Source organism: Arachis ipaensis, chromosome B4, assembly GCF_059453495.1.
Source record: "Arachis ipaensis isolate K30076 ecotype BB chromosome B4, ASM5945349v1, whole genome shotgun sequence".
In the NCBI taxonomy this organism is placed as follows: domain Eukaryota; kingdom Viridiplantae; phylum Streptophyta; class Magnoliopsida; order Fabales; family Fabaceae; genus Arachis; species Arachis ipaensis.
The window spans coordinates 143,951,476-143,967,977 of NC_142439.1; the positions used below are offsets into that span (position 1 = coordinate 143,951,476).

General features: G+C 33.8%; 2 protein-coding genes and 1 long non-coding RNA gene across 3 annotated transcripts; 1 reads left to right on the forward strand and 2 right to left on the reverse strand.

Annotated features, from left to right (window-relative positions):
• Positions 1 to 361: 361 nt before the first annotated feature.
• Positions 362 to 844, forward strand: LOC107635417 (uncharacterized). Its single transcript, XR_001619247.3, has 3 exons — positions 362 to 490; positions 583 to 636; positions 718 to 844. It is a non-coding gene; the product is annotated as an uncharacterized LOC107635417 (long non-coding RNA).
• A 2,663-nt stretch (positions 845 to 3,507) lies between these two features.
• On the reverse strand, positions 3,508 to 5,998 carry LOC107637334 (isoflavone 7-O-methyltransferase-like). The gene is made up of 3 exons (XM_088484105.1): positions 5,664 to 5,998; positions 4,339 to 4,878; positions 3,508 to 3,819 (listed from the first exon to the last, which is right to left on the reverse strand). Exons 1-3 carry the CDS (start codon positions 5,919 to 5,921, stop codon positions 3,508 to 3,510), a joined length of 1,110 nt encoding a protein of 369 aa, XP_088340231.1. The 5' UTR covers positions 5,922 to 5,998.
• A 7,394-nt stretch (positions 5,999 to 13,392) lies between these two features.
• Positions 13,393 to 15,171, reverse strand: LOC107637335 (malonyl-CoA:anthocyanidin 5-O-glucoside-6''-O-malonyltransferase). Its single transcript, XM_088483295.1, has one exon. The coding sequence runs from the start codon at positions 15,099 to 15,101 to the stop codon at positions 13,629 to 13,631; it is 1,473 nt and encodes a 490-aa protein (XP_088339421.1). The 5' UTR covers positions 15,102 to 15,171; the 3' UTR covers positions 13,393 to 13,628.
• Between the last annotated feature and the right edge of the window lie 1,331 nt (positions 15,172 to 16,502).

Below are 16,502 nucleotides of genomic sequence, written 5' to 3' on the forward strand. Positions count from 1 at the left end.
GAAGGACTACCCACACCTCTTTTCAGGTAATTCACTCTGAATTTTGAGGGCGAAATTCCTAATTAGGTGGGTAGGATGTAAACCCCGCTAAAAATGGTAAATTATTAGTTAATAAATTGAATTTTAATTAGGAAAGCTAAAAATGCAAAACTAATATCAAAATAGGATAGAGCTCGTCGAAACGAGAATTTTGATACAAATTTCAAAAATTTAGCCCAAAATCGGACCGGAAAGGCCGAACCGGTTGAACCGGGGCCCAAACTGGGCCCGTGGGTCCAACCGGACCCAAACATTTAAATGAAACAGCAGCTCTCTTCTTCCTCATTAGCTGCTGGACGCCATAACAGAAAGGGAGAGGGAAGAAGAACCTTAACCCTCACCATTCCTTCCAACTACCATAACTTCCTCATCCGGGCTCCGATCACCGCACCGTTCGCGGCCACGCGCTCAGCGTGTCGAGCTCTACCTTCCTATTCGAACAATTCCACTGGTAAGTCTCCTATTAAGCCCAGAATCTCTATCCCTCTTTCTTTGGTAAACTTGGAAACCTATAGTGAATCTTGTCCAATTTTTGTGTTATAGGTTCAAGTTAGTTTCCGGAACTTGTGGGCTCAAGCTATTGAGCATATGGGTATGGTAAGAACACCCTAACCCTAATTCAATCTTGTTTTTGGTAATAGAAAACTGGATTAGAACATATATATATATATGTATTAGGTGTAGGTTAAGTGGGTGTTTATGCATTGGAATTGAATTGGGATCACTTGGAGGTTTGTTGGTGACCAAGGCTTGATTTGGGGCTGTTTGATTGAGCTTGGAGGGACTGTAATTTTGCATTGTGAGGCTGCCTTGGGTGAATTAAGTGATCGGCCAAGGTATGGTTTAAGTTTCGCACGTATAATAATTACGGTTGTGTGAAAACTTAGGCTAGAGTATTATAGGATAGGTTGAAAAGCTTTGTTATGTTAAATGGTTAGTGTTTGTGATGTTGATGAATAAATTGATATGATATGGTGTTGAGTAATTAATAATGGGAATCAAATATATGTATGTGTATATGCTTGTATAATGGTGATGATTATGGCAAGGTAATGGTGTGGTTGAGATAGTAAATGGTATAATTTGAACTTGTTGGTATTGACTTGATAAATTAGTGTTGTAATGAGGATTGAAGGATTGTATGATAAGGGTAAGAATTAGTATGTGTAGTACTATGTGGGTTGTGGCTAAATTGGTAAAGTGGAAGGAATATGATGTTATTGAGCTAGGTTGTAAGAATGGTTGTACTATGGTTAAGGGTTGTTATATTGATGCTTGTGGTATATTAGGTTGGCTGGAAATGAGTTCTTGGAGGAGAAAATATGGTTTTTGGCAAAAATAAGGTTTGGGGTACTTTTTGGTAAAATGTGAATTTTGACGAACTTCTGCAGTCCATATCTTGCTCTATAAATTTTGAATAAAGATAAGGTTTATTTTATATTAAAGAGGATTTAACAAGCTTGAGATCGATATAAAGTTTGCGAAAAATCGAATTTTGTAGAGAAAGTTATGGTTGCCGGAGAATTGGTGCGAAAAACTGAATTTTTGTAACTTGCAGCAGAACCAAGTTTTCTGACGTGTGCCCACGCACAAAGCTGTGTGCACGCACCCAACAGAAGCAAAAATCTACTTGTGCGTACGCACGCCCCTGTGCGCACACACACCTGGTATTTTTCACAAAAGTGTGCGTACGCACGCCCTTGTGCGCACGCACACGTCAAGATAGGCTTTCTGTTGGTGGCGCTAGCACAGGCGAAGCGTACGCACACGTGCTGCTTTCTTGTTGAGCTGTGCGCACGCACAGGTGTGTGCGTACGCACAGACCTGTTTTTCAGCACCTTTATTTTTCTGTTCTAAACCTGATTTTTAAACTCTAAAACCCCTATTTTTGCCCTGTTAACCCTAGATGCTACTAGTATGTTTGGTAAATAGCAGAAGTTAGGAGTATGAGATAACTTGAGAGTGAAGAAAGAGGCAAATGTGATGAAAAGTGTGAAAAGAAAGTGGTTAATGAATGAGGTTAATATGCCATGGCTTGATGAATGATTAAATAATGATTATGACTATGAAATGGCTTATGAATAATGATATCTGAGATACGAGTTTTCCTGGATAAAAACCGTGGCTCGCCACCACATGTTCCAGGTTGAATCTCGATACTCTGTTGACCCTACGTCGTAAGGGTGACCGGGCACGTATAAATTCCCGGGTATGGATAGCCCCCATTGAGTGATTATACGATGAATAAATGTGAACTCTATGCATAGACTCTTGGGGATGCGCGACGGAGGACAGTCTAAGATTTTCGGACTTGTTGGGTTGGTTGGATAACTGACAGATGGGCCCCATCAGCCATAGGACAAGCATGCATCATATGCATTTATTTGTTTGACTGCTATGCATTTCCTGGGTTTGCCTAATTGATATATATCACCTGCTATCTGTTATACTTGCTATTTGTATTATCTGCTCACTACTTGTGCGTGAACTTGTTTGGTTGCCTGTTGCTGTTGCATTCTGAATGATGAAAGGATGGAGAAAACGGAGGAAATGGATTGGTGTTAGGTTAAGTTTGAACTTGAGTAAGTTAGGTAGAATTAGAACACCTACCTCTGTTTATGGCTTCTGGTTAGTGCTTAAGTTGGTTAACTGAATAACGGAGTTCTAGGATTGCCTATGGCATTCTCAGGACCTTATTTATTATACGTGTGGCACTTTTACCATGCTGAGAACCTCCGGTTCTCATTCTATATTGTATTGTTATTTTTCAGATGCAGGTCAAGAGGCTCCTCGCTAGGCGTCTGGATCCTGGAAAGCGAAGTAGTCCTTGGGTGTATTTTGGTTTATGGTTGTATATATGTTTATATATGTTTAGCTTACTCTCCAAGTAACTTATGTATGCTGCTCCTCTTAGAAGTTGAGGGAGAGATAGGTGTTTACTTTGATATTTTGGTATATTTTAGGATATTTTGAGAACACTTATGTATGTTTATATATATATATATATATATATATATATATATATATATATTACTATTTTTAGAGGTCGTAATACCTTACTATCTCAATCTTATGACTTAAGCATAACTTTAAGTATGGTAGGGTGTTACAACGTATGTGCTTGAATATAGAGCTTTATTCATATAATACCATATTACAAAATTTTAGTCATAAAAAATACCATGTAAACAATAATATACAACTACATAAAATAATAATACTAAAGAAACAATATTTAAAGTTATCTTATATTATATAACATAACATTTATAATTTCATACATATAGCATTCATAATTATATATTTATTACATCTAAAAGTACATATTTATTTTAACAATAATTCATAAATACTAAATAAAAAATACATTTTTAAATTTTATATTCAAAGTAGACATTTTTTTTTCTTAGTTGTTTGCATAATATTTATTTTATTCATAGAGCTGTAAAAGCTATTATGAGGTCATTTTTAAGGATAGACCTCTATAAGTGATAAATGTCCTGTAAATGGAGATATTTTGTAATTATAGAGGCCAGCTTCATAAAAGATACTTTCCCATTCTTTTTTGGTTCTCTCTTTTCCATGGAGAATAATATGCATGCTTATATTCATAAGAAATTTGAGTCGAGTAATTTCAGGCTCATCTTGTTCTTCATTTATCACCGCCTCTAAAATGATTATTTTACCTTTATTTTTATTTTTACTTGAAGTATTAACAGCATCTTTACAGTTTCTCAATATTTTTACGCAATTGTCGTCACTCCAATTATGTAAGACTAGCTGCAAATGAAGAAAAGAAATGTAACATTATATATACTAATATTATTTCATTCTTTATTTATTAAATGTATATAAAAATAATAAAATTAAAATTAGTTAATATGATAAATGACTTATAATCAAAGTTGTAAAAATCAAATCAGTCATTAAACTAATAAAATTAAAAATTTAAAGATTTAAAGGTAAATCGAGATTTAACCAGGACTGAGTCGAATATAATAGTAATATATTTATGTATAAAATATATTATTTAAAAAAATTATATTTTATTATTTAAATCAATTAATCATTAAAAAATTGTAATGGTTATCAATTAACCAAAATTTTTAATTTTTTAACCAATTCATTGTCAACCGATTTTTTATCATTCTCAATAAATTTAATTAAACCGACTAGTTCAATCTAATTCTCAAATGCATGCTTATAACTTAAGTAGAGATCTTAATTTTAAGACTTAAAAATAGCTAAAAAAAATATTTAAATTAATTATGGCAAACACACTACTAATTAAATGCTTACCTTAAGTAGAATTGCATCAGCCTTAGGAATGGATTCAAACATGTCTCCACCAACAAAGCTCAAATTGTTGCATCCCTTCAAACTTTCCACAACCATTGGAAGATCAAATACTATACATTTGAGTGCTGGAAATTTCTCACTGATAATTAGAGCTGTGGTTCCATTTCCACCACCAACATCCACAATTGTTTCCAATCCCTCAAAGACCATGTTGTGATCCTTTAGTGCCAACTTTATCATCTGAGAATCACTGGCCATAGCATCATTGAACAAGCTCAAGTTTGCAGGGTTCTTATCAAGAAACTCCCACAAAGGTTTTCCCAAGGTGATTTCATATAGAGGGCGATTTTCGTCATAAAACCACTTGTTTAAATGATGGATGGAACTTGAAAGAGTTGGATCATCGAGAAACATCTCTACCACCGGAGATATAGAAGGGTTTTCAGTGCCTTTGATCAACAGCTCTGATGCTGCTGTGAGAGCAAATGCTTCCTTTTCTTCTTCTTCTTGGTTGCTATCATCGTCACCATGAATTGTCACCTTTGTTGTACAGATGTAAATACAATATTAACTCCATATGCATGGTATATGATATAGTTGCAATTATAACATTTTGTTAAGAAAACTAAGATAGATAGTGCCTTATATATTAAAGAGAAAATCAACAAAAATATTCTCAAATGATCAAATTGCTGATAGAAGTGCCTTTCGAATTTTCTAACCATGAAAATATCTTTGAAATATTGTAAAATACAATAAAAATAATTAAATAAAGTACAATTTTTTGATAAACAGAAAATGACTTTTATATTTGGTAAATTTAAAAAATTTGAATAACTATTTAAAAAGGTATAAAAATTTGAAACTAAAATTCGATTTATAGATTTTCTTTTTACTTTTTAAAAATATGTTTTTTTTTAATTAAAAAAAATCTACTTAATGTCAAATAATGAAAATTTTAAAATAAAAATATTTATCTTTCTAATAATATTTACAAAAAATTACTACAACTTGATCTCTAAAATCTTTTAAGAATATATATCTAACAGTTGAGTTTTTTTTTTTTAATATTTTGGAAATATTTTTATTGTTATCATCAAATTTGAAGAATACTTTTTTTTATCAACAATTTAATAGCTTAGCTTTGAGAGCATATTTGGTGGTTTATTCTGTATTAAACAAAAAAAAATGACTTAATTAAGACAATGGGATTTTTTTCCAAAGAAATTATATAGTGAAAATATAAATATTTATAAAAGGACAAATTTGGCAAAGAATATGTGAGAATTATATGTGAAGTATATGTGAGAATTGTATATTCTTACTATATCAAAGAATCCATTATGTGCCATGTAGTGCATGAAAAGATCCGTGCTATCAACTTTAGCCGATGGAATTTTGAGAACTGAAACCAATTCTAAAAGAGTAATGGGTTTGCCATGGTTGTGGATTATGTTTGGTATGCGAAAGTCAACGATCCACTTGAGACACATGGAGTCTAGGATGCCATACATGTGCCTGTAAACAAGAGCTTGAGCTTTGAAGCTCTCACTTGCCGTGCGGCCATTGTTGTTTGAAGCCATAGCTCTTATTATGAACAGTTTTTGTATGTTAAAAACTTAAAATTTAATAAAACAGAGAAAGCTAAGCCTAAGAGATCTTTTCCTTTCTTTCTCTTTTCACAATACTAAAACAACACGCTTAGCACTCTTTATATAAGCATGGATTGCTAATATATAAAAAAAAGGAAACTATTGAACTTCACACCTTATTGCTATAATATTTATGTAAAAAACCGTGGCTTTATATAAGAAATTCGTTTCTATTACTTCAAATAATGGTGGCCAGCCATTATGGTATTATCTATTCCAATATAGAATAGCGCGCCTTCGTACCTAAGGTCACGGAAATTAATTAAAACCGCTGTCTTAATTAATATAATAGAAAACCCTTTTACAACATTGTCTTAAGGAACAGATTTTATTACTGTTGTCTGCTCTCGTGCAGTGGGTTTAGAAGATCATAATAAATAAGGAAATGGATTTGTGTGCTGCCCATATATATATATTGAATAGCTTTCTAAGGACTTATTGTATGGCGTTAATTAATTGATTGTAAACAAATTGTATATTTTTTTGTTTATAGATGTTAACAGTCATATGTAAAAAACTTTGCACATTTTGTGTGTTGGATTTTCAGGAAATAAAAACATTTTATAAGTAATTTTACGGTCAATTTTTATTTCAAATATATAGAAGAATGAAAGATTAAATGATAAATATTGTGAGCAAGAGATAGTATTAGTGTATTACCGTGGTCTAAACTGTAATATTTAAACATTGGCAGCTTCATTCTCGCACTGATCATCTAGAAGGTCAGAACCATTTTTTTTCCCGAAAAATAAACACAACATGCCATTTTATATATATATACACTTTGAAAACAGCATGCAAGGCCATTTCTATTTTTGTAAATTTGATTCTTGACAAATTTGATGTTAAAGAATTATATATTTTGTAGTTTAATATAAAGGTGGATGGTAAGATGAAGTGGAGACCAAGAAACGTTTTCTGATAAATTGGTAAGATTAATATAATTGATTTTGTTTGGTTAACAAAGGGGCTAGAGGCCCAAATTAGTACTACAAAAATTGTAAGCCCTCAGAATCTGGTTTATCTTTATCCATGAAGGAGGAAGTCTAGGGGTGTATATGACCCATCTCGGTCCAAAGATTCGATCCGGATCTGAATACTTTAGCAGCTAATTTAGTGTGATTTTATCAAATTTATAGTCGGGTAAATATCTCAAAAATAGATCCGATCATTATTTAGGACTAAGTCCGGGTCAGGACGAACCCGACCCATGTGCACCCTAAGAAAACTCAAAAAAGTATATATATTTTAAATTAATTCTAATATTATATTATATTAATTATAAACTTATTAATTTATTTTTAATTACACTTGTTGAATTAGAAAATAGATCAAAGAAGCATGAAATTAGAATTTATGGACAAATTCAAATTCAAATATGGATATCAACTTTTCGGTAATAAGTATTTTTTTTCTTCTTTATAAATAGAGTACATAATAATTTTTTGACATAAAATTTATCAAGACTCGTACTTCACCGGTTTAGACCCAGTTTTAGTGTGACCCGAAAGTAGTAAGATTTCACCAGATTTAAAGTTGGGTAAAAATCTCAAAAATAGACCCGGTCATTATTTAAGATAAAATTCGGGTCAAGACGAACCCATTTTACCCGTTCAATGTACACCCTTAAGAAGAACATTGCAATATTAAATAACTAAACCCTGATCTATGCTTATGTTGTTAGCCTCCCTATAAGTGTGGATGATACAAAAATTCTACGTGTATACTAAAATCAGTTATCAGTATAAAATACATAATGAAATATAAATATACATTAAAAATAAATTAAACCACGTATATATTTACATAAATATATTGATAACTGATTTTAATATACGAATAACACCTTTAGGAGATTCCGAAATCCTATGATAAAGAACGGATCCTGAATCCACTTTTAGGAGATTCCGAAATCCTATGATAAAGAACGGATCCTGAATCCAGTTTCTCGTTCAAACTCAATAACAGTACTAGAATTGCACTCCATCCACACTTCCAAACTATTGATATGGGCATTTTCTGTTAGGGTTGATCCAAATCACAATTTGGATGCAAAACATATTTGTTGATTTGAATAGATCATTTGTTGTTTTGGGTTTAAGATAGATTATCTTTGTCCATTGTTATTGTTTGGATTGAATTTGGGTCATATTTTGATATACTTTCATCGTTTAACCATGGAAAAAACTTGTAAGACCAAAAAAAAAACATGGAAAATACTTGAGACAATTATACATGAGTATCATTTGATAATTTTTTATTTTTTTAGTGAGTTGTGTTAATAAAAATAGTAGTTTTTCATTAATTTTCTCATAATTTTATCAAGATATTTTGAGTATTTTGTTTTTATATGTTTTACAGAGAATTAGTGAAAATTTGTCCAATAACAAAGAAAAATTTAAAGAAAAGTTCAAGTTACAAACCAAAGTAAAGTTAAAGAGCAAACAAAAAAATAAAGAATTAGAGAAAAAAATAGAAAAAAAGACACAAACAAAAACATGCAACGTGGAGGAGCCATGTTATACGTTGAGCTTAACTCTAGGAACAATTTCAAGTCACTTTGTTTCAAGGACGTGCAACATGAAGAAACCACATTACACGTCCAAGCTTATTTTCATCCATACATGCATCCATGTTTAATATGCACTATCTATATTACACGTTGGGCCAAGAACCAAGAGCCTCCCAGCACTCAGCCATTGCAGACGTGTAACGTGCATTATTTACGTTACATGTCTAAACAATTCAAGCCTCCCGAGCAACTTAAACGTGGGGAGTCCATGTGCAACGTAAAGGCCTCCCGCTCCATGTGGGTTCGAGCAAGTTAAATGTGGGGGAGTCACGTTACACATTGAGCCAAAGGCCAGTGGCCCCTTCCTCCCCTCCCCCTCCCCTCCCCCCTTCCCATCTAAGATCGCACATGTTTAACGTGGATTAGCTACGTTAAACGTTGGGCCAAAGGCTAACAAGTCCCCTTCCAGGTGTTGTCACACACGTTTAACATAGACCAGCTACGTTAAACGCTGGGTCAAAGGCCAGTAAGTTTCCTCCTCCTTGAGCTCACACACGTTTAACATGGGAAAGACATGTTACACGTTGGATCTCCTCCTCTTCTCCTTCTTCGCACACGTTTAACATGGATGGTCCAAGTTAAAGTTCCTTCATACCATGTTACACGTCCAAGCTTGCTTTTTCCACGTCCAAACTTCTTCTTCATCCAAGTTAAACGTGGACTATTCCACGTTGCACATGGGCTCATCTAAATTTTCTGGGAGTAAAAAATTATGAATAAATAAAGATTTGCTAAAAGAGTGGGCCTCAATTGAAAGGAATGATCTTTGTTTATAGAATTTAATTAAGGAAAAGATATTAGTTGATTTTGTTTCAATTAAGTTTGATTATTAGGTTTTGAATTTGATGAGTTTGGAAAACTTGAAATTATTGTGATGATCAAACATAATTAAAAATGTTAATTAGAAAAATTGTTAATTTAATTAATGCCAATTGTTTGTATGATGATTTTGTTTAGTGTGCAGATTTTGATTATTGGACCAAAGTCACATGAGCCCAAATTAATATATGAATTAATTTGCTTTGTACCAAATTGGATCATTCAAGTTGTTGAGGCTTGGATTGGAGAAAAGTCCATACCTCAGGCCCATTTTGATAAAACAAATAATAAAGAAAGTGACCCAAGAAAGTCATACGGTGATGATAAAACAAAGGGGTCCAATTTGTTGTTACACCATTCGGTTACCTACTTCCATGGGATATGGAATTCAAATTTTAATTAAATTAAACTTATGCATTGGTAACTGAAAGAGAAAATTTAAATTGCTTTAATTACATTAAATGCTCTACATGTTACTCACTCCTTGGGGATTGTTAGTGAGATTTCAATTTTATTTAATTGTATATTGAAAGCTTTGTATCTTCTCTCTTCTCTCTCTGTGTGTTTCGGTCATTTCATTGTCAGAGAAGAAGATAGCAAGAGCAAGTTATCAGAGATACAGTGATGCTATGAAGAAGCAAAAGGCTAGGATGAAGAAGGTCAGTAAAGAAAAAAGAAGATCCAAAGCATGGTGTGGATAAGATCTTTTCCGTTGAAGGCAAGATCTCAAGAAGAAGTTTCAAGATCTTCATGCCAAAAATAGAAGCAATCGGCCTCGGTCAGAGAAGAAGATCTCAGTGGTAAAGCTCGTTTCCATTTTTGTTCATCCAAGACAGAAGGTAGCTACTGGAGCTACGTGGAGGAAGAAGAAAATATGGAAAGGAAGGAGCTGTCAAGGATCAAAGATTCATCAAGGGTCAGAATTCATTCTTGGGGACAAAGTCAAGATGAAAGGCTTAGATTGATGAAGTTTGATGAGAAGGGATGAGAGAGAGGTACATGCATGTTGATTTATTTTCGGTTTTTCCTCTCTCTTCTCTTTGTCCGAACCGGCTATGTGTTGGAGAAGATGTTGGTGGCTTGGTTGAACCGTTTCAACCTTGGAAGCTTCCCCTTCTATAATAAGAGTGAACGGCCAAGGGTTGAGGAAAGGAGAGTAAGCACAGAGTTCTCATAGCTACCCTAAGCTAATAGAATTCTTTTCCTTCAATGGGTTTCATTTTGTTTTCTTTTCTTTAGTTTTGTCTGTCTGAGTCTCATGGTAAAAGGCAAACAGAGTGAGGTTTGTAAGAAAAAGCCAATGAGAGGAAAAAGGCAGAGAGAGAAAAATTAAAGAAAAAGCCAGAGATGTCTAAGAGTTCCTTTGTACATCTGTATGTTGTGTTTCATGATCCTGTGGGGATTCCCTTGCAAGTTGGGCTAGCACTTTGCGGTTGAAAGCTTGATAGGTGTCCAAGTCAAGTTCAAATTTGGGGATAGAATCTGGATTTGTCCTAGATAGGAATGGATAGTTCCTAGAGAAGAATTGGTGTATATAATCTGATGATTATAGTGAAATTTCGTCACTGTTGTGATAGAGATTGGATGTAGGCTGCATTGCACTTAGCAGCTGAACCAGGATATTTCTGGGTGTGATTCTCTCTCTCTTCTACTCCTATTATGTTTCTGTTACACTGGAGACAAAATTGAAAAATATCTCCTAATCGGTTACGAGACAAAAAGAAAATGTCTCTTGACTGGTTATGAGACAAAAAGCAGAAAGTAATATACAGCAAAAAAAAGGGGCTAAGATTCAACTCCCCTTCTCTTAGCCACTGATTACCATCAGAATTGATTAGTTTTTAGAGGTATTTAAGGGATTTTTAGAAACTCTTAAACCTAGCCAATTCCGCACACTTTTAAAATCTTGATTTGGTTTTTTTTATCATGAACAACAAATCTCCTCTGTTAAGATTAGAAACTTTGTTGATTCTTATGGATTAATGTTATTGCTTTTCTATTCTTGATTTATGCATTGATGTTTCTTAAGAATTAAGTTTCGCTCTTTATCACAAATATTTGAATATATTGAAAAATAGTTTGAATCTAAATTGAATTCTAAAATCACTTTGAGAAGGTTATGTGTTAGAATTAAGCTTGAAACTTATTCTCATGATTCTCTAAGTTTTGAAACTAGTTTGATAAGCGGAAGTAAATCATCTAGGGTTAGGACTTGTGAATTGTGTGGTTTTGAATCTATGCATGTGCTTAATCTCTTGTCTTAAATAATTGACTAAGGAAATAGTGATTAATTAGGTTAAAGAGAAATTGAGTTACCAAAAAATTGGAGGTTTGATTAATTGTAATTCACCGTAAGAAACATTCTTGCATGATCAAAGTAGAAAGTGAAAAGCATTATTCCTAAAAGTTTCAATATCTTTAAAATCTTAACGTTTTACTTCAAATTATTTTCTACATTTATTAACTGTTGCTTTCAATTACTTTGCTGTTTAGAATTTAAGTTATCTCAAATCAAAATTTTGATTGTCTGATTAGAATAATCACTTGATCATTGTTGCTTAGTTTGTTAATCCTCGTGAAAACGATAATTCACTTACCGTGACATTACTTAATACGATTCGGTACACTTGCCGATAGTTTGTGATTTTATAAAAGCAACATTTTATTTTATAGTCATAAAAAGTACAAAATTGGCTAGTATTTATTTATTAGCAAACTAGCATATTTGTTATTCAATTTATAAAAGAATTCCGCTAGAGAGACAATGAAAAATCTTGACAATGTGTACAATGAAGCTAGTTTACTGGCCCATGGTGGATTAAAAAAATAAGAAAACACCCCCTAAACTCTAGTAACAAAAAACTTTTACCCCCAACTTCAAATTTTAACCATCTCCTACCCACTACCAAACCCTAGCAGCGCCTGACCCCTCAGCAGCCCCAACAACGTCGTGACCCCCCTTTAGCAACCCTAGTAGCATCGTCACCCACCCCCAGCTAGCAGCCCCAATAGCGCCGTGACTCCTCCAAATTAAAATAACCATCCAGTTACATATAAAATTGATCACCCCTGAAAATGTTAAGTCTTTATGCTTCAACCAAAACTAATAAACTAATCATCCAAATGCTCATTAAAACAACCATGTGCATATCTACTACATTGAACAATCAGATTATTTTAGTTATACTTACGTAAATAACCATCCGCATCAGACATAAAAATAACTATCCGCTGACCTAGTGTAATGATCATTCGCATAGAAAAAGGCTTTCACTTTTGTACCTAATTCCCGTGTTGCGGGAGTTGTCAAATGCAGGATGGTGGAGCATTTTCTTCTCCCATAGTGATTGCGTGAGGAGAATGCAGGGGTTTGCTATTTATGAATTTCTTCCCACAGTGTCACCGCGTTGCTGTGGCGGCTTCCGCACAATCGCCAGGAGGTCCAGCGGTCAAGGGTAGCGACTGTGGTGGGATCGGGCATGGCAATGGGTAACGGATGCAGCGGAACTACGGATTACAGCAGAAAACAGTTGCCGATTGCACAGGAAATGAGAGTTGCAACGGTCTCGAGGGCTACACAAACGCCGCATTGAGGGGCTGCACGAATCACTCTTTGTGTGCGAAGGGAGTGCTCGGTCATCCGCGATGAGCAGAGCGGCGTTGGCTGGTGCTCTGGATGGCGGCGGCTTGTGTTGCTTACGGCAACGGACCGGTGAGAATGGAAGAAAAGAAATAAAGAAAAATATAGGTAACAAACAAGATTTTTGAACAATGTGTAAATAATATGAATTAATATGGTTAAAAGAGTAAATTTAATTAGTAGCATTAAATTAGGATGTAGTATATTTTCATTTGATTGGTGGTAGTTCATATTATTCAAAATTTTCATTGTTTAATTTTCATTGTTTACCTAGCACTCCCAAGAAATAAAATCACATGCGGAGAAAGTGGGATTGCTGTCTTTGTAACCAACCCCGGGCAAATCCTAATTTTAGTTTCAATTCAAAAAAGTAATTATTAAAAATTAATTAAATTAATTATTATATGATTTTTTTTTATTGTATACATTCTCCACTAAAATGATTGTCTCTCTATACCTTTTTTTTATAAAATGGCTTAGATGAAAAGCACAGCTAAAAAAAGAGAAACAACAGCACTATCGTAGCATGGATCACTTTCTTTATTCAAGTAATGAACTGTAGAATCACGTGGATTACAAAGGACAAAATAAAGCTTATTAATTTGATTCAATATAAGCCAGCATGAAACAATTCATTAAACAGATGCATCACATGCTTATTAAGAACGAGCCCCACTTGAATCCCCCCACTCCCATCTTTACTCTCTGCCATGCCAATGGTGATTCCTCTGTCCACCGAAGTTATCTCTACCTTTTCAGGCTTCCCCCATCCAAAATCGATTCCATAAACACCAAACCTCGCTGATCCCGCTACTCCTAGTGCTTTCTTCCCTTCTATCACCATCATCGCCGCTCTAAAGAACATCGTCTCTATTCCATCAAGCGCTCCTTCCATAGTACCAACCGATCTTATCTTATTGTAAATATTTTTCGCAACAATTACCAACGCGTTTTCTTCTCTGAAGTCCTCTGCTTTTATTGCATCAACGATATGTCCGGCAACACAGTTCCCAAAGTAGTTCTCGTGAACCGGAGGGTCCAATTTAGCCCTGCAATCCACAGTGAATCCAAACATGAATTTATTTTCATTATTGTTACCCCTTTCTTTGGATTCTTCATCAGTTGCTTTTACGATGCAAACAGAAACATAGGCACACGTGAGAAGAAAAGTCGACAACTTTGGTTGTTGCTTTGTAGAAGAATCATCCACCGTGGTGTCCCAATTAGACAACACCCTGTTCCTTATCTTCTCCAAATCTCCACGTGTTAACTCAAACGTGGATCTAACCCTGTCATCCACCAATGGAGGAAACGCAGCTGACATGATCTTAAGGGTTCTTCCTTTGCTGCTATCGTTGTTGTTCGGGTCCAACTGGGACGATATTTGTTTCCAATTGTTTATGAACATGATGCCACGCCCATTTGGGTCTTTAATGGCTTCCTTGTCAAAGATGGGAACCAATTCAGGAGCCAAACGTGGTGATTCTTCATTGGATAATTGACCTTCACGACATAGATAAGCCCAAGCCTTAACGAACATGATTGAAGATTTTCCATCGAGGACAGCATGGTGAGAACTGATCCCAATACTGAAGCCACTCTTTGGAAAGAGTGTGATCTGAAGAGAGATTACAGACGCATGAGAATCCGATGATTCCAAGTGGGGCACCAAAGAGCGAGAATCCAAAGCCTCAACGGGGGAATTCACCAAGAAATGGTTCAAGTCTTCAGTAGACTCTGCTACAGTGAGTGAAACACCATCGCCAACGTTATATTGGATTAACGGTTTGTTGGAATCAGAAGGCCAAACTATGGTACCTGCAAGAGGAAGGAAGTGTTGGAGGGTAAGAGAGAGAGAGTTTTTGAGAGTTGGAAGCACTTGGTGAAGGAGGGAATCGAGGGTTGAATGTGGAGTGGGAAGGGAATAGAAGAAGATGCGTTCAACAGGGTGGAACCTTAGCCACATGAGGTCGAAGAAAGTGAGTGGGAGAGATAATTGGGGAGAAGAATTAGGAGGAGGAACGAGACATTTTTCATGGATTTTGATGGCACTAGTGTTGTTGTTTGCAGAAGAAGCCATGCGTGAAAAAAAATGAAGGAATGAATGAAAAGAAAGAGAGATACGAAGATATAGAATGGAAGAGAAATAAATAAAAATAGAGGGAAAAAAAAAAGCGACCCTCTCTTAAACTGAATAAAGGATAACTTATCTCTACCGGTGGCAACCCGGCGGGTAGGAGCGGATTTTTGCTCTATCCTATTCTATCCCGTCGTACAACAACTCCCATAAAATTCATCCCGCTTTTACTCGTGAGTAGTAAAATACTAAAACGTTGAACTCTAATCTACTCCTGTAAGTACCCGCTCCGCTTCTATCTGCCTCTATAATTATTGAAATCCAATAAATAAAATTAAATTTCAAAATTTATATAACCATCATCACATACATAACATAAATTAAAGTAAAAATTTAAATATAATACAATATTATTAATCATTTACTTATTATTTTACATATTATATATTAAAATTATATATATAGCGGGACGGGTATTACCTAAACCCGACTCCGCTTCGTCCCTCCCAAAAACCCGCTCCGATGCGGGGTGGATAATTACCCGCCCTGAGTGAGTAGGAACAGAGTGAATACCCGTGAGTTCGAGTGGTATTGTCATCCCTAGTTATCTCTATAATATATCTAAAATAAGAGTGAATTTTATAGTTGTTAACGAAGTTGATATAAAAATTACCTAATTTTGTAGGTACAAAATTTAAGTAATTTTATTATAATTAATTAATTTGATTGTTAAAATTTAAATTAAATTAAAAATTAATATTAATCATTTTGATGATGTAATTTATTTTATTCAATAATTAATAAATTTATTATAAAAAATAATTTATTTTTTATTTAAAAAAATTAAATAAAATTTACCAAAAAAAGGCTTATGGAGCTTATGAACTAGCACGTATTAAGGTTCTATTATCTTGTCTATAATGTTTATATTTATGATTTTTTATGTTAAATATATATTAAAATTAATTATTTATATAAAATATATATTAAATTATAAAATATTTATTAAAAATAAATTAAATAATATATATTTATATATAAATATATAATAATTTAATTTTAATATATAAATAATATTTATTTAAGGATTGTTCAGAGTTGGCGGAAAGCAGAGTCTTAAACGTTTGTGCATATTCTTTTTGGTGCGGTAATCTAACTAAAGTCAAAAGAAGAAAAGAAAAAGCAACTAAGCTTCAATTTTTGTGCATATTTATTAATCTCTATTGAAAAGTAAAAGTTTTAAATTTTGAACAAAATTCAATGTATGAAAAATTGAAAACCGTATTTTTTTTATCTGAATAATAAAGAAGAATACAAAACAAAACATTTATCCTAAATCAAATATAATGATTTGTTAGCGAGTTTTATAAGACTCAAATTAAATAATATGGTTGAAATTATTTT